General features: G+C 40.9%; 2 protein-coding genes across 5 annotated transcripts; both read left to right on the top strand.

Moving 5' to 3' along the window:
- Positions 1-832: 832 nt before the first annotated feature.
- On the top strand, positions 833-1777 carry or95a1 (odorant receptor, family 95, subfamily A, member 1). The gene has a single exon (XM_068318156.1). The coding sequence runs from the start codon at positions 833-835 to the stop codon at positions 1775-1777; it is 945 nt and encodes a 314-aa protein (XP_068174257.1).
- A 5303-nt stretch (positions 1778-7080) lies between these two features.
- On the top strand, positions 7081-21473 carry p4ha3 (prolyl 4-hydroxylase, alpha polypeptide III). 4 transcript variants are annotated; one of them, XR_011035638.1, is made up of 13 exons: positions 7081-7491; positions 9014-9168; positions 9288-9511; positions 11941-12090; positions 12162-12213; positions 12354-12517; positions 12695-12874; positions 18806-18870; positions 19010-19169; positions 19276-19338; positions 19624-19774; positions 20414-20510; positions 21009-21049. XR_011035638.1 is itself a non-coding variant. In XM_068318283.1 (13 exons), the coding sequence occupies exons 1-13, from the start codon at positions 7304-7306 to the stop codon at positions 21077-21079; spliced, it is 1635 nt and encodes a 544-aa protein (XP_068174384.1). In that variant the 5' UTR covers positions 7081-7303; the 3' UTR covers positions 21080-21473. The 4 variants fall into 4 exon arrangements, 3 of the variants coding, with proteins under 3 accessions (XP_068174384.1, XP_068174383.1, XP_068174385.1); XM_068318283.1 differs by having other exon boundaries at positions 12698-12874; positions 19706-19774; positions 21009-21473; XM_068318282.1 differs by having other exon boundaries at positions 19706-19774; positions 21009-21473.
- The last annotated feature ends 105 nt before the right edge of the window (positions 21474-21578 follow it).

The raw sequence follows: 21578 nt of genomic DNA, 5'->3' as shown, positions 1-21578 counted from the left end.
TGCAACCTCAAAAATATTTGCCCTGACCTCAGTGGCTTTCATGTTCATCCATAAAAGGTTATTACATCCATGTCTTCATAATGTAAACTCTTTGCAGACTGTTCCCGTAGTTAAAATGATTGATGTAGAATTATAAACCACGATAAATAAAGGTATCAAAAATTATTAAAAGGGTGCATGTAGCTTATTTTACATTACTGCGCTTAAGTGAATGTACTTTTTCACCAGACCTTCTTGTGTAATATTAAACGTCAGAAACATGGACAATACTAGACAGAATGATGGGTCATATAGAGTAAAAAAATGTGTAAAATATATATTTTGTTATTCATTAGATACCAAACCATCAGCCAATCACTGCAATGTAATCTTGTGTTAATGAGAAACACAATGGTGTATGCAAATAATCTATCACTGGAGACTTGAGTCAAACTAAGCTGACTGAAGCCGAGCACCTCAGATGATGGAGCTCCAGGAGATGAAGACACACTCCAAAATAAGAAAAACAGAACAGAAACCTAATGATTGATTCATTTTTCTGGCTGATGAATGCACTCTTGGTGGAAGGAGTGCCCTGTGCTCTTGTGTTGTAAATTTTGAATCTGCGTTATATTAGACTGCAAATGCAGTAGTATGTGGATTACTGTTCTTCACTCACTTATCAGCAATTTATGTAAAGTATGTGTTGTATCATAGAATACATTTAATGGCTAATGTTACTCTAACACTGTTTAAATTGTTGTTGTGTCTTTCTCAGGTTGTACTTTAATGCATGCATGGAGCTTTAACTGAACTTTATCATAACAGGTTCATTCCCTTTCATATTTGTAAAATGGACAACCTAACTGCATTTCCAGGTAATGCAACATCTAACAAAAGTCTGTCTGTGATCATTAAGGTATGTGTTGTTATCCCCTTCTTCTGGGTCTTCCTCTGCTGTATTGCAGTCATGCTGCACATATTTGCATGGCACAGGCAGTTCTTGGAAACCTCCCGTTACATCCTGTTTGCCTACATGCTGATCAATGACACCCTACAGCTTTTGTCCTCTGTTCTGCTCTTTCTTTTTGTCATGGGTCAGGTGAAATTAGCTCTTGTCTTCTGCATTCCTCTGCTGTTTATTTCCACTGCCACTTTCCAGAACACGCCTTTAATTTTGGCCACCATGTCACTGGAGCGTTATATCGCCATCCTCTACCCCCTGCAACGCCCAGCTGCATGGAGCTCAGACCGAATTTGGATTATCATTCTATCTCTGTGGCTTGTCAGCTGTGTTTCCCCTTTTATTAACCACTCAATGACGAAATATGACCCTGCTGTGGATGCTCTCTCTACTCCTATACTTTGCAAAGCAACTGTTGTCAACTCCTCTCCAATCCAGGCAGTGTTCAGAGCTGCTGTAAGTGTTCTCTTCTTTGCTGTTGTGGCTGTTATCATCTTATTTACATATGTGAGAATCCTGCTGGAAACCAGGAAGATGAGACAAGATAAGGCGTCTCTGAGCAAAGCCATGCACACTGTGCTGCTACATGGCTTTCAGCTGCTGTTGTGCATGTTGGCCTTCACCAGCCCCATCACTGAAACTCTGACCGTGCTTCATCCCAACTGGCTTCCAGAAGACATTGCTTTTTTTAATTACTTCTGTTTCATCCTAATTCCACGCTTTCTCAGCCCGCTTATCTACGGCCTTAGAGATCAGAGTCTCAGGCACTACATGGGAAAGACCGTCTTCTGTTGTTCAAATAAAATAAAACCCTTTGTCAGAAGCAAACTGTAGGTCAACTATTCTGCCATGTAACAGAACCGTTTAAAAAAGTCAGGAAAATATCAATAGAAATACAATTGATTTGTTTTTGCTGTAGATGGTAATAACAGATTTGTGTATGTTATTGCAGGCCTTGGTGAGACATTGAAGGCTACAAAGTACTTGTGATTTTTTTTTTTAAATGTCTTTGTCAGTGGATAAATATATATATATATATATATATATATATATATATATATATATATATATATATATATATATATGTATATGTATATGTATATATATATGTCTTTGTAAGGGGATTTGTAAATGTCTTTGTCAGTGGATATATGCAATTTCCTCCGGGATTAATAAAGTATCTATCTATCTATCTATCTATCTATCTATCTATCTATCTATCTATCTATCTATCTATCTATCTATCTATCTATCTATCTATCTATCTATCTATCTATCTATCTATCTATCTATCTATCTATCTATCTATCTATCTATCTATCTATCTATCTTTTTCATGCAGAAAACTGATCTGTCCTGTTTTGTGAGATTTCAGCCAACACCAGACCTATGGTAAACGGACACCTTCTGCATAGAGAAGGCTCCTTCAAGTGGCAAACCTTAATCAATGAATTATTTCCATGCTTTATGTGTCACTTAATTATTACAAATCATTCTTGTGTTCTTAGAAAAAAATACAATCAATGAATTATTTCCATGCTTTATGTCTCACTTAATTATTAGAAATTATTCTTATGTTCTGGAAATCATTACATGAGAAAAATATTTTTTATCTATATCTTCACTAGATTTCCATCCTGCAAATAAGAAAGAAGTACTAACTTGCTTTTTGTCATATTTTTTTCGTTTTGTTTAAAAATGGTTTGAGAAGCTACTTATAGAGCACTGCAGATTCATTTTCATTCATATATATGGAGTGACCAATGAAAACACACTGTTAAAATCCCAGTAACACAATCAGAATAGTTAAGTCTAACCTCTTTAAAAGAATGAATCCTGAATCGATTAAAGTTCTGCTGCTGTTTGCTTAATGGATGCAATGCAGTTAAATGTTGACTGAACAGTGAACCATATTTCAGAGTCATGAATAAAGACTTCTGAGTTAAGAGTACATTTAACCCATTTTAACCCAAGTAAACAATTTTTTGATTTTTGTAATGATTTTTTGAGAACATTTGCATAAAATGAGAATATAAACATGTTGGAACTTCAAAAGCTCATTTATATCAAGAAAGAAAAGAAATACAGGGTGTCCTCAAACGAGGACACTGGGTTGATATGTATACATTCCGGCCAAATAAAGAATATTTCCATTTTCAAAAGACAATAAATATAAACACTTTCTACTTAATAAAAACTGACAAATGAACAAAAAACACATAATTTAACATGTTCAGAAGCAGCTCATTCCTTAGAATGATATGGAACAAAACATTCAACACCTAAAGTTATAGTACAACTTTTACAATATGTTCTTTGGTTGAGGGACATTTCCTATTGACTTAGATTCTCAGAGTAAACTGAATGGCAAAAAATGGATATACCAACTGTGGTAATAAAACATGTAAACACATATCTTCACTAATTCATGGAGTGACTTGGATATTCATACAGTAATTCCTAACTGTGGTACACTTCGATCTTACCTTGCAATCTCTTCTGTACATAAAAAAAACTCCAGTCAATGAATGCTCAGCAGCACGTACAGCTCTCACGTATGTTAGTCACTTTACAAGTTTCAAACTTGTTACGTTCAAGCTTTTTCCCGCCTTGCAGTGCGAAACTTGTTTAGAACGATATATGGATATTATTTCATATTAGAAGAATGAAACTCCTTATGGTTTTAGCTTGTTTCTTCCAATTGAGGCAGCGCTTCTTCCAAAGCATATTGCTTATGTAATGTCCAGTGTCCTCATTTGAGGACAGCAAAGTTTACGCTGTTCTATAGCCTATAATTACAAGCCTATTTCAAAAATAGGAAAGAAAGCCTTCTGGAAACTAGTCTCTGAATAGGAGTATACTCAGATCAAAATTAAAGAAAATATTGGTAATCATCTTCATCGATCTCCAGAAGTGTATTTTTGTCAAATTTCCATGGAGTCTTTCTTGTGCTTTATATTATGTAAATGAGACTTTCGCATCATATATCGATGAATCAATATGTTATTACCCTCACTTCATAATGTTCTATGACCAATCCTTGTCATTATTTTGATATTTTTTTATGCTGTCCTCAAATGAGGACGTTGGGTTAAATGAGTTTTAAGGTATCCTACAAAACATCTGGCATTCTCTCAAACATTTGGTGTTGATTTTGCAGGATTTATGATTAACTGTGTGACTGGGTTGCATGAGGCAAGTGACTGATTTTGGCTTCCTGCAGTCATCTGTGATGAAACTATATTACACAAGTCTTACATGCAAAAAAAATAAAAAATAGATGTGTCTGTCAAACCTTTCTTCCTGATGAGATACTCAAAATGTGCTGATTGGTGTTTCATTCAGAGTGTAAAACTTGAATGTATGTATGTGACTCAAAATTAATCAATTCAATCAATTAATCAGGCCCCTGCACATTTGTGTGTTGATTTTATATTACACACTTTCCATAAGGGACCATGTTGAATATATCTGTTAGGCCACATAATTTTGTTTGCTGTGTATTTTTGTTCATTTGTGTGGGTGTTCATAAATGGAAAATGTTTGGAAAATACTGCAGTAAACAGTAAATCACCTGTACTTGTTTGTTTTGCCATACCTGACACCACATTACATACAAATGTGATATATGTTTAAGTAATACAGTTACATTAGAATGAACATGTATTGATGATGTAGAAACAACTGTCAATGACAGCAATACTGTAATTAAAAGGGGGTGGCAGTATCTCAGTGCACTACGTCCGGAGGCGTGGCTGGCTCAATACCAGTGTGGACCAGTGGTATGGAGGTTGAACCGGTGGTTGAAGAGGTGACAGCTCACCTCCAGTGCCCTTGAACAGTGCCCAGGGGTTACTCGTTGGGCACAGTGTGGCTGCCGCCTCTTTACCATCATCCTCTCCCAATTTGCATGCAAGCTGTTCAGTTTATCTGCTTTCTCCTTATTTCCCCTTTACTGAACTGCACCCTTTGCCGTGTCCAGTGATGGTCCTCATGCCGCCCCAGACCTCCCACACCTGATGGCCCCCCAGCGGGTTCTCCAGCTTCCTCCTGTGTGCCCCCTTGGCCTCACTAAGGCAGAGTGTTGCATCTTTTTAAGCCTTCCTCTTCTCATCTTTGTTCCCTCTCCTGAATGCCTGCTTCTTTCTATTCAGGACAGCCTTGACCTTCTTGGTTACCCAGGCTTTTTTGTTTGGGTATTACTTGACTGTCCTGACAGGGACACACAGACATTCATGTTGTCCGTTAAACACTGAGCAGACCCTCAACATCCTCCCTATGTGAGTCCACAATAACATCCCAGTCTGTGGTCTGGAAGTACCGTATTGGTCCGAATATAAGACGGTGTTTTTTGCATTGAAATAAGACTGAAAAGGTCGGGTCGTCTAACATTCGGGGTCTAGACATTATACCCATTCACAACGCTAGATGGCGCCAGATATCTAAAGCGAATACTGAACTTAATTCCCCAGGCCGAAGTTAACCCCTGTCACGAAGAAGAAAAATAAAAATAGCGGTAAGAAAGAAAAGAGAAGAAAATAAGAGAAGAGATAAGAGAAAATGGAGAAACATAGCGGCAATCTGGAGAAAAGTGGGTCGGTTCTCGGATGGTAGCAAGGTTGGTGCCACTCACCATTCATTTACAAATGTGATTGCACTTTAGTTTACATATTTAAATGTTCAGATATTAAGATGTGATAGACAGTTTTTGCATGACTTGAATGAGGCAAAATAACATGCTTTTTCTCTCGAATATATTGTTATCATTTGTTTCAGATGTACTGTAATTATTTTCTGTATAAAAATTAAATTTGGTGTCCAAAAAATCTTTTTTCAAACTTGAATCCTGAAAATGAGGGGGTCATCTTATAATCACGGTCGTCTTATATTCGGACTAATACGGTGGTCCCAGAGCATCTCCTCAGCTCTGAGGACCAGCTCCTGACCTGCCAGGGTGTTACTGGAAGCCTCTTCACCAGGCTGATTTATGTGGACTGGAGATAGAGAAGTGCTGTTATTTTGTCATTGAGTTTTATCAAAAATTTTTTTGATTTGCTGCACATTTTAAACTTCCAGAATAATATTTTTCTGTCATTTGCATGAATCAGGGGTTTGAGCTGGTATCTACTGCACTGTTAAGGTTGTTTGTGTCTGGACTAATTAAAATGAAAAAATTTACAATTTTATTGCTCAGGCTGAAAAACACAAGTGAGCTAAGATAACCAAAAGCAGCAGAGCAAAAATGACAAAAAGTCCACAAATATGGAAAAGAACTGGCAGCTGAGAGAGAACTAAGAACACTCGCATCACTGGAACAGGACGGAATTACTATATCTGGTACTCTCCTAAGAGAAGGCCAGGCCTTTTGAGCCGAGGCTGAAGAGCACAGTGAGAACTGGTGTGCCTTGTCAGCTGCTAAGAGCCACACTTGACCTCTCAGAAGAAAAATAGTTTATATATTTTTTTTTATGTTATAAATTAACACAAAAACAGACCTGCCGAGCATACAAAAGAAAATAACCATGACACGAACACCACAAACTACTGAACTTTCTAAAAGAAAAGCTGCCTATTGGGGCTCATCCTGGATCCCTGACCCCTCTTTGTGTACAGTATTATATCACTTAATAACTTATATCCTTTTTTGGGGGGTTGGGGGGTTGTCTAGTTCTGTGAATTTGTGTGAGGTTTTCAGGGTCTTTTTAGAAGCAGAAAACTTCAGTTACAAATGATATGGTTTTGGTTGAATGAAGTGCACTCATTTACTGAGAAAATGCCCCGATGATTGAATTTTTTGAAACTTTGAACACATTAAAAAACAATAAAAGATTTGAAGTCTGTATGTGATATGTTACTGTGTAGTAGTGGGATTATTTGTCTTTGTGCTGTTATACGTAGAACTGACCAGCAGATGTCGCAGTCGCTCCAAACTCAACACCTGTATGTAAATCTATTGAAAGCGAACAAATAATTCAAAGCAGTATAAAAAAGAAAGAGACCGAAAATTATAATACTAACATTGCTGAAAATATCACATATCACGGTATCGAACATTTTGATGATTTAATTGCGCGCAAGCTCAAATTCCAATGGCAGACCCTTTAATCACACTCTATAAATAGACATTGGCGCCAGACTCCATAAAACGCAACTACTCTTTTCCTGATGTAGAACTGAAAATATTCTTGTGGAGTTTCTGCGATGTCAAAAGTCCTGTCTGTCTAGTGAATGATGGGGCAAGCTGATCTGAGAGCACATGCGGGAGATCCACGCGTGACCTTCAGAGTCACGTTTGAAAATCGTGCAGATTTGAGGACGACGTGAAGGAGCGCAGCCCGCGGAGGAAGAGTCCGCCTCAACATGAAGTGTCCTGTGTGTGTTTACTATGGTTGGGCTCTCACGACTGTCGCTGTGATCCACGTGTCCGTGGGTGAAATGTACACGTCGCTGCTGAACGTAAAGCAGGCGATCAGTGTTGAAAGGAAATTGATCGATTACTTGAGAACTTATATTGACGATGAGTTAGAGAGACTTCAGGACGTCAAACGGTGAGTGACATGGTGACATACTGGAGATGATTCCAATTGCATGTTAGAACTGAGATTCTTTACATTTTTTTCCAGCGTAAAAGAAATGGTTAAAGGACAAATCCGCGTAAAAGATACAAGTCTGGGTAGTAAAGATGTGGGAATGTGGTGACGTCATCCGGTGACAGTTCTCATGATGGTGAGAGCGCACCCACATCTGGGGGTTACAACAGAGATGTTTGGGCCACATCCACAAAGAAATTGTGGTATTTTGAAACCAAGGTGGTAATACAGGAACTAATGTATGTACCAGGGGACTACAGATGAAAATTGCATGGTCCCCTTCAACTAAACTAAACTACTGATAAAATGTTACTGAAACCAAGTGAATTTATTGGGGGGGGGGGGGCACTCAGGATACAGTGAGGTTGTAATATTAGAAGAATAAACGTGTAAATCTGGAAAAAATGCCTCATATTTTATGAGGGAATCATGAACTATTAGGTCTTTGCATTTGATGGCCTTCCATCTCCTTCACAACAGAAACAGCAGTTTGACGGTCAGTGATCAGCCTAATGAATCAATTCAAGAATGTATGTTACCTGTACTAAATTAGAGCTGACAAGTTTCTCAATCCCTCATTTTGAGGTAGGAAACACTTCTTTATTAAGTATATTCCCTAATAAAAGTCCAAAATGAGGATTTACAAATATTAATTAGATATTAGGAGATTTAATGTTCATAAAATTATAGTCTTATTCTTGTAAAAATTATAACATTTTCATAATGATTTTTTTCTCCTCAATTTGTACAGATTACAAGACATTTTTAATGGCATCAAATATTGTACATGTAAACCATAAGAGCTTATAATATTAAATGCTGTTTGTTATAACTTCTAAGTTTGTTCCTTTCGTAATACTAAACTTTTTACATCATGTTATGCTATTGATCTGTTTTCATTTTCGTGTGCGGCAATGCTGTGTTTCTGTTTTTTGTGCATTTCCAATAGACAGAGTTTGCCCAACATCAGTGCTTCAAGACGATTAATCATCAGATTTATTAGCTGTATTTCCAGTTAGAAAAAATAGACTTTAGCTTGATTGTGGTGTGAGGTGAACTGCATCAAGATAGTAGGAGCTGCAGTAGCAGCAGCTTTTTAAACTCTGTAGAAGATGCAAAACATCTGTACATCTAAAACATCTCCTGAATACCCTATGTTCTTATAGAATCTATATACTAATATTATGGGGTGATAGGATTTGTATTACTGTTTCTTTTTGTATTCATGATGACTGTTTTCTCTTTGTGTCTTGGTCATTAACGTTTACTGTCAGATTATTGGCTATAAAATACCTTCTTAGATCTTTTTTCCTTTTTTTTTAGTTCCACCTCCGTGAAGCAGCAGGGTGGAACTTGTTAAAGTTTTTCTTAAACCACTCAATAAATTGCTGCACTTCTAGAAGAACATTTTATTTCCAGGGCTCACGTGTTTCATGCGAAACTTTCTTCTGGTAACCACAGAAAATGTTCTTTCCCATAGTTTTTATGCCAAAGTGTCCAACCTGCACGCTGAACTTTACAAGGGCCCAGCAACTGCAATGTCAAACCCTTTAGTGGCTTTCACTCTGATCAAGCGGCTGCATTCAGAGTGGATGAACGTCGTCTACAGCAATGAAGCCCTGGAAAACACACAAGGTTGGCTCTTGGCCATCTCTGCAGACACATCTGTTTGTGATCACACCAATCGCCTGCCTGCACTCCACTGTCACCACCAGCATTCCGCCCAGTTCACCTTTTGGCCCTCTGCTCTCCAGCCTTCAGGTCCAGTTACGAGGAGGAAGAGGCAGATCTACCCAAGCTGGAAGACCTCCAGGGAGCCGCTAAGGGGCTGATGAGGCTCCAGGATGTATATGCGCTCCAAGTGGCCAGCCTTGTCAGAGGTCGCTTCCAGAGAGTGACAGATGGCGAGCCCAGTGATATTTACCTCCCTGTGGTGTCTGTCCCTCTGTCCGGTGATGACTGCTTCCTGGTTGGAAAGGTGCAAAATGTGTTTCTTTAATGTCAAGTTCTAAATGAAATTGAAAGTCTTAAAACAGCATTGTAGAAGTACCATCAATCTCATTTAGTTGATGGATTATTGGGTTGTCATCACTGAAGTGGCAAACTTAAAAGTAGTCTTTCGGGAGTTGGTTCCATACTTTCAGAGTAGTATTTAATACTTAGTAGTAGTAGTACCGTCAAAGATACATTGACTTTGTTGCTTTTCATCACTGCAGATATTTTCTCCTCTGCAATTCTAAAAAATCTAGCAAGGGAATGTGATGAAGGTGTGATTAAAGAAATGTTCATCCCTCTGAATCAGATGAAAGTCCTCAAACACAGTAAGGACATGGAGATATATTTTGTATTCGGTGCTGTGAAAGTGTCTTTCCTTGACCAACATGCCTCTGTAAATGTCGACAAAATGGTTTTAGTCCAAACATGTCAGTCAGTTTATAGTGGAACTGTAGACAATTAACCCTTAAAAAGGGGGAATTCCTGCTAAAGCATGCCTGGGAATCCACTGCATTTACGGTAGGGATGTGCAAGGGAAGGGCACAATATGGGAGAGACATTGTCTTGTATGGAAAAGACATTTTCTCACATAGTAAAAGGGTTTGGGGCTGAAATCTGAACTTGCCCTCACTTGCACTGAGGCTGTGATGATCTGAGGCCGTCTGTAAACACGGACACTCAGATTAGGGTGTTGCCAGTAAAACAGCTGCCTGTTGCTTGTTAAAATGATCCACAAAACCAGCAGGGTTTGTGAACTGAGGTTCACAGCTTCTCAGTTACATATAGAGAACTTTTAATGCTATTTGAATTGGAGTTTAGTTGAAGATCCAGGCACTAAAATCAGCCGATAAGGCAGATTTGAAGCATTTATTCTCATTAATTTTAACATCCATCTGTTGTCTTATGTCTTGTTTCCATAGAATAAGTCAAAATCATACACATCAATTATAACACACAGTGGTGCCATATTTTACTTATTTAGGGACATTGGGCATCCTTAGTTGTTCCGGTATCCATGGTAACAAGTTGAACTTAAACCTTTATCTAGTGGTTTGTTAAGATTCTGGAAAACATTTTTTAAAAAGTTGAATATTTTTCAACAAAGATTTGCACATACAACATTGACATAAAATGTGTTTTTTTAATATTAGTGAAATGCGATTTTCAATTTCTAGAGTTACAACTTAAATTTAGGCTTTTAATTTTTCTCAGACAACTTTTTATGGGGTATATCTGAAAAAACTTTGAATATCTTATCAAAAAACAGTATGTACATATTTCTTATGTATTACCATCTGATACTAAAGAACTGTAAAAAAGAAAATCAAAGAAATTTTCTCAATCCCCGTCTTTCCTGCTGATTGCAAGCTTTGATGATGTGAACTGGTTGTGAACTCATGGGGGTGGGGGTATGGGCGGGGTAATCAGTTGGTGTCTGTGTTTTTTGGGGTTTTACACTGGAATCTTTGTGTGCTCTGTGGAGAGCTGTTGGATATAATGTGTGATGCTGGGAGCCACATATCAGCCTGTTGGGGGGTGCTGTCATCAACACCTACTCCATCAAGTCAAGTCAGCTTCTTAAAAGTGTTTGAAACTAGAGATACTGCAGCCAGTGTTCATGGCTTTCTGTAAACATAAAGTTCAAGGAGTTGTTTCAAAACCAGACGTGAAGTTAAATCGATGTCCTTGCTTGAGAAGTCACACAGGTGAAATTCTTTAAATTAACCTGCTGCAGAGAAAATACAGTTTGAGATGCTAAAGGAATAATCAAATCTATCCATGCATCCATTTTCTTGAAGACGGGACAACCGTAATCGTCTCATCGCCTTCCACCTCATGGGTCAACGGGTGTTGTTGGAGCCAGCTGGCCACGGACGACGGGGTAAACCCCCTATACTTCGCCAGTGCATTGCAGGGCACAATCAAATCAACAATGACAAAGATATTACTGTATAAGTGACTGTTATATCACAGCATGAAAAGTATCAAGCAGTATTGGATAATTCATTCAACAGAGCAATCTCATTCAGCTCAGATAATTAAGATCTCTTGTAAGTAAATTAAATACAAACAGACATAAGTTGATACACAAAGCAGAGCAACAAACAGAAACGTTAAAGTCATCCAACTGCTTTTCAGCTCTCAGATTGAGTTGATTGTTCACCGTATTTCACACCATGCCTTTTATTATTCTTTTCACTTTCCTGACTGTCAGCTGCTAACGTGATGGGATTCACAGCTAAAATTGTCTAACCACAATCCACAACCCAGAAACTGATCCACATACATGTTACTGTACCAGAACCGGCCAGTCCACTGTCAGAGTCCTCCAATCATTGCTGACAATAAGAGACAAGAGCTATTAAAATTGTCAAATATGAATCATTATGAGTAATCCAAATGTTTTCACAGGTGGCTTATGAGCAGGAAGACTACTACCACTCCGTGCAGTGGTTGGAGGAGTCGGTGCGTCTGTTCAGGGGAAGAGGAGGCAAATGGAGCCCCGAGAATGAAGGGACTCTTGAAGACGCCCTGGACCACCTGGCCTTCTCTCACTTTAAAGTAGGTACAAAGCCAAACCCACAGTGACGAGCGATGATGGATTGTGTAGCTGTAATTTCTCTCACTTTCAGACAGGAAACGTCTCCTACGCTCTCAGTCTTTCTCAAGAGCTGCTCCATTATGGTAAATCTTTATTTTTAATTTAGCCCCTGGAACGTGCTGTTTTGTGAATGTTGTGGCCTGAATCTTCATATAGAAGCCATGTTTTAAATCAGAAGCATGCCCTTTCATTTTTATATACTGTTTTAAATGTTTCTTTTCAGATCCGTTGAATGTAAGAGTTTTAAAGAACATTGAGAAATATGAGAAAATGCTGGTGTCCAGTCCCCCCAAATCTCTGAGGGGTGGTGGGCTGAAGAGACCCAGCTCCACTTATCTGAGGACCAGGAACGCTTATGAGAGACTCTGCCAAAGCCACGGATCTCAGGTAATCCAAGTGATTTCATAATAATTCTCTCACAGATAAACATTATAATCGTCAAATAGCATTTTTGCTTTGGAGCTCTCTGAACATGTGCAGAAAACAATACTATATTATTATTTTTTTAGATTGGGAGAATGTCTTGTTTTAAGCTTGTTAATAGAATTCATCTGTTCCTCTCAGCAGCCAGCGCATTCTGACAACCCTAGACTTTTCTGCGACAACTTCACCAATGATGATCCCAGGCTGCTGCTGCTGCCGGTGAGACGTGAAGTTTTGAGCCTGCATCCATACGTGGTTCTGTACCATGACTTCATCACCGACACTGAGGCCCAGGAAATCAAGGCACTTGCCCAACTGGGAGTAAGTTCCTGCACAGCGAATCAAACTCATTCTATCTGTACAGCGTGCCCTAGCACATTCTGATATCAACGGTCACGACTCAACTCAATTGCGGATTTTTGATAGGCAGTCACGTGATATCGTACGCGCATAGATAGGTAATACAGATAGAAGGTGGTTTAATATCAGAATGGGGAGGGTCATAAACGTTTAAATTACCGTTAATAATAAGATAAATAGTTTGTCAATGTCGCCGCAAGAGGACACAAGCCAATGTCTTATTATGCCGGTCCCAAGCCCGGATAAATACAGAGGGTTGTGTCAGGAAGGGCATCCGACATAAAACTTTTGCCAAATCAAACATGCGAATCAAACCTACGACTTCCATACCGGATCAGTCGAGGCCCGGGTTAACAATGACCACCATCGGTGCTGTTGACCTACGGGGTGCCGATGGAAATTGGACTACTGTTGGTCGAAGAAGGAGAGGAGGAAAGTGTGCCCGTAGGAAGAGAGAGAAGAGGAACTCCAAGAGTATAGGACTGAGAGTAGGGACGTTGAATTTTGTTATATATAATATATATTATGTATCTCGAACGATCTATACCCTTATAAAATAAATAATTGAGGTAAAACATAGAGGCGCTGTATGAGAAACATCCATCTACAATACCTGCTCAGCTCTCTCCGTGCGTCAGCTGTATTTTCTCCTGTCACTTTACCTTTCCGATCGTATACATACTGAAAGTAGAGGTAAGATCTTAAGCCCGAATCCAAGCCCGGAATTCGGGCTGGGTCGGGCTCAAAATGTCAATAATTACGTTCGAGTCGGGTCGGGTTGGGCTTTAATACCCTTGGGCTCTGGCCGGGTCGGGCTTTAATGCCCTCGGGCTTGGTTCGGGTCGGGCTTTAATGCCCTCGGGCTCGGTTCGGGTTGGGCTGGATTTTTTAGGCCCGATCTTACCTCTAGTCATTAGGTACTTCCAGATGACTGGACAACTACAGCTAATGTGATCAGGGAGACAGGTAGGAGAGTACTGTCATCTGGAAGGAAAGAGACTTGGTGGTGGAATGAGGAGGTACAGGAGTGTATACAGAGAAAAGGTTAGCTAAGAAGAAGTGGGACCCTGAGAGGACTGAGGAGAGTCGACAGGAGTACAGGGAGATGCAGCGTAAGGTGAAGGTAGAGGTAGCAAAGGCCAAACAAGGGGCTTATGATGACTTGTATGCTAGGTTGGACAGTAAGGAGGGAGAGACTGATCTATACCGGTTGGCAAGACAGAGAGACAGAGATGAGAAGGACGTGCAGCAGGTTAGGGTGATTAAGGATAGGGATGGAAGTCTATTGACAGGTGCCAGTAGTGTGATGGGAAGATGGAAAGAGTACTTTGAAGAGTTGATGAAAGTGGAAAATGAGAGGGAACAAAGACTAGAAGAGGTGACTGTTGTGGACCAGGAAGTAGCAAAGATTAGTCAGGATGAAGTGAGGAGGGCATTGAAGGGGATGAAGAGTGGAAAGGCAGTCGGTCCTGATGATATACCTGTAGAGGTTTGGAAGTGTCTAGGCAGTAGAGTTTCTGATTGGGTTGTTCAACAGGATCTTAGATAGGGAGATGTGCAGAGTTGTGGCAACTACAGAGGAATAAAGCTGATGAGCCATACAATGAAGTTATGGGAAAGAGTAGTTGAAGCTAGACGTGAGCATTTGTGAGCAGCAGTATGGTTTCATGCCAAAAAAGAGTACTACAGATGCAATATTTGCTTTTAGGATGTTGATAGAGAAGTACAGAGAAGGCCAGTCGGGGCTGCACTGTGTCTTTGTAGATCTGGAGGTGCCCAGAGAGGAACTGTGGTATTGTATGAGGAAGTCTAGAGTGGCAGAGAAGTATGTTAGAGCGGTGCAGGACATGTATGAGGACTGTAAGACAGTGGTGAGGTGTGCTGTAGGTGTGACAGAGGAGTTCAAGGTGGAGGTGGGACTGCATCAGGGATCATAACCCCTTCTTGTTCGCTATGGGGACAGGTTGACAGACGAGGTTAGACAAGAATCTCCATGGACTATGATGTTTGCAGATGCCATTGTGATCTCCAGTAAGAGCAGGGAACAGGTGGAAGAGAAGCTAGAGAGGTGGAGGTTTGTCCTGGAAAGGAGAGGAATGAAGGTTAGCCACAGTAAGACAGAGTAGATGTGTGTGAATGAGAGGGATCCAAGTGGAGGAGTGAGGTTGCAGAGAGAAGAGATCAAGAAGTTGAAGGATTTAAAGTACTTGGGGTCAACAGTCCAGAACAATGGAGAGTCTGGAAAAGAGGTGAAGAAGCATGTACAGGCAGGATGGAATGGATGGAGAAAAGTATCAGGTGTGATAGAAGAGTTTCAGCTAAAATGAAAGGAAAAGTGTACAAAACTGTGGTGAGACCAGCAATGTTGTTTGGTCTAGAGACAGTGTCACTGAGGAAAAGAAAGGAGACAGAGCTGGAGGTAGCAGAGATGAAGAAGCTGAGGTTCTCTTTGGGAGTGACCAGGAAGGATAGGATCAGGAATGAGTACATCAGAGGGACAGCACATGTTAGAGGTTTTGGAGATAAGGTCAGAGAGGCCAGGCTGACATGGTTTGGACATGTCCAGAGGAGAGATCCATCCATCCATCCATCCAATTATCTTCTTCCTCTTATCCGGGGTCGGGTCGCGGGGGCAGCAGCTTAAGCAGGGAAGCCCAGACTTCCTCTCCCTAGCCACTTCGTCCAGCTCCTCCGGGAGAATCCCAGGCATTCCCAGGCCAGCCGGGAGACATAGTCTCTCCAGTGTGTCCTGGTTCGTCCCCGGGGCCTCTTCCCGGTAGGACGTGCCCGGAACACCTCACCAGGGAGGCGTCCAGAAGGCATCCTAACCAGATGCCCGAGCCACCTCATCTGGCTCCTCTCGATGCGGAGGAGCAGCGGCTCGACTCTGAGTCGCTCCCGGATGACCGAACTTCTCACCTGATCTCTAAGGGATACCCTGCGGAGGAAACTCATTTTGGCCACTTGTATCCGGGATCTCGTTCTTTCGGTCACGACCAACAGCTCGTGACCATAGGTGAGGGCAGGAACGTAGATCGACCGGTAAATCGAGAACTTTGCCTCTTGGCTCAGCTCCTTCTTCACCACGACGGACTGATACAGAGTCCGCATCACTGCAGACGCTGCACCGATCCGCCTGTTGATATCCCGTTCCACCGTACACTCACTCGTGAATGAGACCCCAAGATACTTGAACTCCTCCACTTGGGGCAGGATCTCATCCCCAACCCGGAGAGGGCACTCCACCCTTTTCCGACTGAGGACTATTTCTCAGATTTGGAGGTGCTGATTCTCATCCCAACCGCTTCACACTCAGCCGTGAACTGCTCCAGTGAGAGTTGGAGATCACGGCTTGATGAAGCCAACAGCACCACATCATCTGCAAAAAGCAGAGACGCAGTACTGAGGCCACTTAACTGGACACCCTCAACGCCTTGGCTGCACCTAGAAATTCTGTCCATAAATGTTATGAACAGAATCGGTGACAAAGGGCAGCCTTGGCCGAGTCGAACCCTCACTGGAAACGAATCCGACTTACTGCCGGCAATGCGGACCAAACTCTGACATTGTTTGTAGAGGGACCAAACAGCCCTTATCAAGGGATTCGGTACCCCATACTCCCAAAGCACCCCCCACGGAACACGGTCGAAAGCCTTCTCACACAAAACACATGTAGACTGGTTGGGCGAACTACCATGCCCCCTCAAGGACCCTGCTCCTCCTGAATCCGAGATTCGACTTCCCGACGGACCCTCCTCTCCAGAACCCCTGAATAGACCTTGCCAGGGAGGCTGAGGAGTGTGATCCCCCTGTAGTTGGAACACACCCTCCGGTCCCCCTTCTTAAAAAGGGGGACCACCACCCCAGTCTGCCAATCCAGAGGCACTGTCCCTGATGTCCACGCGATGTTGTAGAGGTGTGTCAACCAGGACAGACCCACAACATCCAGAGTCTTTAAGAACTCCGGGCGGATCTCATCCACCCCTGGGGCCCTGCCACCGAGGAGCTTTTTAATCACCTCTGTGACCTCAACCCCAGAGATAGGAGAGCCCGTCTCAGAGAACCCAGACTAATCGTGCTTCCTCACAGGAAGGTGTGTCGGTGGAATTGAGGAGGTCTTCGAAGTATTCTCCCCACCGAGTCACAACGTCCAGACTTGACCTTAACCTAGTTTTCTCAAGGTCAAGGTCATCATCTCATTTTCATCCCTTTTGCAGCCCGAGTAATGTGCTTTTTGTTTAATCTTTCTATCTGCAACGGTTGTGAAGATATTTCGTGGACGGACGGACACACAAACATTGACAATTACAATACATCACCACTTTACGGGATGTAACTAGGTTACAACTTGTTGATGGCATGATGTCACCACATTCAGCATTCTCAGCTTTTGGCTCAGCATCCTGCCTGCCACTGTGATTCCAGAGTTAATGTATTCAGGGTCATATTTCCTCACTACATTCTTTGGAGGATTTGCTAGACCAGGGTTTTTCCCCATATCACTTTTTCATTACAAAACCCAATCCGTTTGTTTCCCCTGCATCCAGGAATGTCAGCTGGCAAACAGTGCAGAAAGAAATTTGTCTCCACTTGAAGTAAATGACAGGGTGATAATTAAACATGACATTTGCAGTTAATCAAATATTTTTTTTATATTTTTATGAATTTTTGAGCACATTTAGATATTAAAATAATTAGCTTGGTTGCACCACTTCCTCTGCAGCTCGCCTGCCTACCAGTGCAGATGAGCTGCAGAGGAAGTGGTGCAACCAAGCTAAGTCATTCCTTATTTCATTTGAGCTTTAATAAGCTTGAATGAATTAAAATCCTTTTTGTACAAACAGTACCCATGTGTAGATGCACATACATTACCCTGCTCCGCTGTGGGTTTCTGCTGGGGTCTAAGCCAACTGAGCCTTTTTTTCTACATGGAAAGCCCTTGTGAAGGATGAGTTGGGCTGCTTCCAGACATTTAGCCAGGGCTAAAGGAATGAGGGATACATTGCTGTGAAAACTTGGCTGAGCTCCTCAAACTGTCCAATTTACCTTACTGGGCTCAGCTGGAAAATAATCTGCCTAGTATCATTGAGCCATAGTATCTAGTTCTCATTTAATGGAAGAGCTGAAGCACACTGTCCACTTCCTACATTTAGCTGATTCAGTTACTTAAGGTGATATTTAGTGGGCTAACTGAATCAGTGCCCTATAGTTTCTGTGAGGTTTGGGCACAGCTCAACATGTTTCCATCCTTCGCTTAGATGGAAACCCTTCCACCTATGTCATCATAATGTCAGCTTGTGGCTTCATTGAAAGCCGGCCCAGGGTATGGCATTAGTTTGGAATTAACAGGTCTGTCATCGCATTGGCTTGTTGGTGACTAATTTGTGTGTGAATAATAAGTTGGCAAGCTGCTTTAATCATTTTCCCCTCTTTCGAAATGGTTGGCGAATGGTGGCTATTAGGAAATAATCATGAGGTCGTCTGTAAAATTAATCAGAAACGTTGCATTGCCAGTTTTATGCACTGCATATTAATCTAGTTTAATGCTAGCACTACTTTCCGACTGAAATAAGTAGAAAAGTTCTGGACTTACTTCTAGGAAAAGTAAGGAATTCTGGATAATTTGTGGTCACACCAATAAGATGTTAAAAATACTAACTGGTGAGTACTGGAAGTTCATTATTATGACATCTTTACATTGTGACATTATGATAATGAATTTAAATTTCGGAATTTCCCTATCCTGCTCTCACTTGTTCCTTTTGTCAATTTTAGACATGTGCTTGGAGTGTTTTTTCATTGCAAACCATTTGCCACGTCTTTGCAGCTGGACAAAGCCTGGCTGCTGTTAACAGTCCCAAATATAAAATGTTTTCTTTCATTTCTCTGAAGTTGAGGCGATCTGTGGTGGCAACAGGAGAAAAACAAGCAACAGCTGAGTATCGCATAAGCAAGAGGTGCATATTCCTTTGTTTATGGCAGCCTGTTTATACACATGATTAATTTAATATAATTCTTGAACTGTACAGTATTACATCATCAGATTTAAACAGTCAATAGCATAAATAAAATTGTTTATTTGTGAACTATTTCTAGTGCATGGCTGAAGGGCTCAGAACAGTCCACTGTAGGGAGGCTGGACCAGAAGATCTCCACACTCACAGGTCTGAATGTGACGCATCCATATGGAGAGTACCTGCAAGTGGTGAATTATGGGATTGGTGGGCATTATGAGCCTCACTTTGACCATGCTACAGTAAGTTTATTATTAGATTTTTCTAAAGAGATTATAACACTGTACATTTACTGTACATGTTCTGTCTGGAGCTAAAGAACAATTCATCAACTGTTTCATATTTTAGTCACCTTCAAGTCCTGTATTCCAGCTGAAAACTGGTAACCGAGTGGCAACCTTCATGATATATGTAAGTGAAAACTTATTCTAAAAGATTTTATTAACATGTGTGAATCAGCTAGCAGCTGGAGGTTCTTCTTCTTCTTTTCCTGCTTTTCCATAGCAGATGTGAGGCCTTTACCCATGAATGTTGTAACTTGCACTAAGTCTGATTGCCAAATACAATAATAATTCTAATACAAATTCTACCACGCCTTCTACAAATGATAAAAATAATATGTATATATGTTTTATTATGTTATTATTATGATTACAGATCTAGTAAAATATAAATTTAAATATTTCTTTTGGCCAGACTTTAAAAACTGCAGCAGACGGCGAGGCTTCTCATAACAGCAGCAAACACAAGACACATGTCGGAATGTCTTTCTCCACAGCTCAGCTCTGTCGAGGCAGGTGGAACCACAGCCTTCATCTACGCTAACTTCAGCGTTCCTGTCATTGAGGTAAACACTGTGAACCTCCAACTGGAGCTAAAAGCAGTCTCTTTTGTCTCCATGTCATTTTCACCTAACTCACTTTCACTGAGACAGCTGTTAAAATGCTAAAAAAGTGAGGTTCCAGCAGAGACAGCCATGGGGTACTTGAACACAAAACTACTATTGTGTAGTGACGTTTAGTGGAAGCTGTGTTGTGGTTGATAAATGAGCAGTAGTTGAACACTTAGCAGGCCACCACTGAGGTTTAACCTTTCACCTTTCATTTTCCTTAAATTTTACTTTTTGTAGATACAGAAAACAGGTTCACAAAGTTTGTAAATAGATGAAAAATTACCAATAACAAGTGTAACTGTAGAGGTCAAACTGCAACCTACTTTTCAATGAATTAAATAATTTGACTACAGTACTTTTGTGTGCATCGTGTTCGAGCAAGTTCATTGTGTTTACATGTTTTAACTGTGAACCTGTCAAACATGACAAGCTGATTTCTAATTAAATCAGCTTGGGACGTTTTTCACTTTTTTTGACATGAAGACATCATTTTAATCAATCATGTTAACTGGTGATCAAGTTATAAGATAAGTTTTGATCCAGCTGCTTTTTGTACCTATTGAAAGTGATTTTTGTTGTATTTTCGTTTCCCAGAAAGCTGCCCTGTTTTGGTGGAATCTCCATAGAAACGGTCAAGGAGATGTAGACACCCTTCATGCTGGCTGCCCAGTGCTCATTGGGGACAAATGGGGTAATAATCAGATTGACAATGCTGTCTGCAACAGCCAGAAACAAATATAGTGAAAATTAATTCACGGCAAGTTATTAGACTTTTTCTGCATCACTATTGCGGTCTGTGCTTCACAACAGTCATTCAATGTTCACCGCTTTTGCTGGTGGAGCTAATGTATGAGAGGTACTCCACATCTGGTCTGCATTTAAAGATGTTACTGAGTGCAGTCCAGAAACTGAGGGCTCATCTTGAAAGATTAATATGCTGCCAGTTGGCCCAGACCATATAAATCCCAATGCTGAAACATATTAAGGAACCAGTTTAAATAAACAGAGGGATATAAATCATAAGGGAGCAGCTGCAGAAGCATTATGTGCTTGTGTTGTTTCCAGCAACATTATGAGATATCGATTAATGAAAGTGATATTTTTTTAACCATGCTCATCCAAAGGTGATCAGGCAAGAAAATGTTTATCTTAAAATTATTAACTGTTTGAGTCTTCCTGTATGTTCCAGTGGCAAACAAATGGATCCATGAATATGGCCAAGAGTTCCAGCATCGCTGCAGTCTGAACCCTGAAGAGTGAGAGGGGTTCCAGTGATAGCTCAGCCCCAGGAGCACAACAGCCAGCCTCTACAACAGAGAGGCACATTTGCAGGCAGTAAGAAGGAGAGAGCCAGAAAAGTGAGCACACTGGCAGGGGATGGTGAGAGCCTGTGCTGTGATTGGAGCCCTGGGCTCCAGGGAGCCACAAGCACACATTAGACTGCTGCAGTGGATATGATTTGACCAAAGCCGAGAGGTGTGGTTCCCAGAGCTCTCAACTCAGGCGCCAAATGTTCTCCTACAGATGGAGAGAGGCCTGAGGGATTTACAAAGATGTCGGCAGACTGCCTATCACACAATCTGCAGGGTATCTAGAATTTTTGTGTGATGTAATATTGCACCAGAAAATAAATGGCTGATTTTGGAATGTTGAAGTCATTGAAATGGGATACTACTTTGTATGAATTGTTGGACACAAGGAACATACACTGCATGTAGCATTGTTGTGCGGAGTAGAAACACTTTTGATGACTTAAATG

Source organism: Antennarius striatus, chromosome 6 (assembly GCF_040054535.1).
Source record: "Antennarius striatus isolate MH-2024 chromosome 6, ASM4005453v1, whole genome shotgun sequence".
NCBI lineage: Eukaryota > Metazoa > Chordata > Actinopteri > Lophiiformes > Antennariidae > Antennarius > Antennarius striatus.
Note: the sequence above shows the minus strand (reverse complement) of the source record. Positions and strands in the feature narration are given on the sequence as shown.

What these genes read in the sequence shown, in the direction of transcription:
- or95a1 (XM_068318156.1), top strand. Translation starts at nt 833, where the DNA reads ATGGACAACCTAACTGCATTTCCAGGTAATGCAACATCTAACAAAAGT.
- p4ha3 (XM_068318282.1), top strand. Translation starts at nt 7,304, where the DNA reads ATGAAGTGTCCTGTGTGTGTTTACTATGGTTGGGCTCTCACGACTGTC. An exon ending in AGCCCTGGAAAACACACAAG is followed by an intron (nt 9,169 to 9,287) that starts GTTGGCTCTTGG and finishes TCTGCTCTCCAG; the next exon opens with CCTTCAGGTCCAGTTACGAG. An exon ending in AGGCACTTGCCCAACTGGGA is followed by an intron (nt 12,875 to 18,805) that starts GTAAGTTCCTGC and finishes ATTTCTCTGAAG; the next exon opens with TTGAGGCGATCTGTGGTGGC.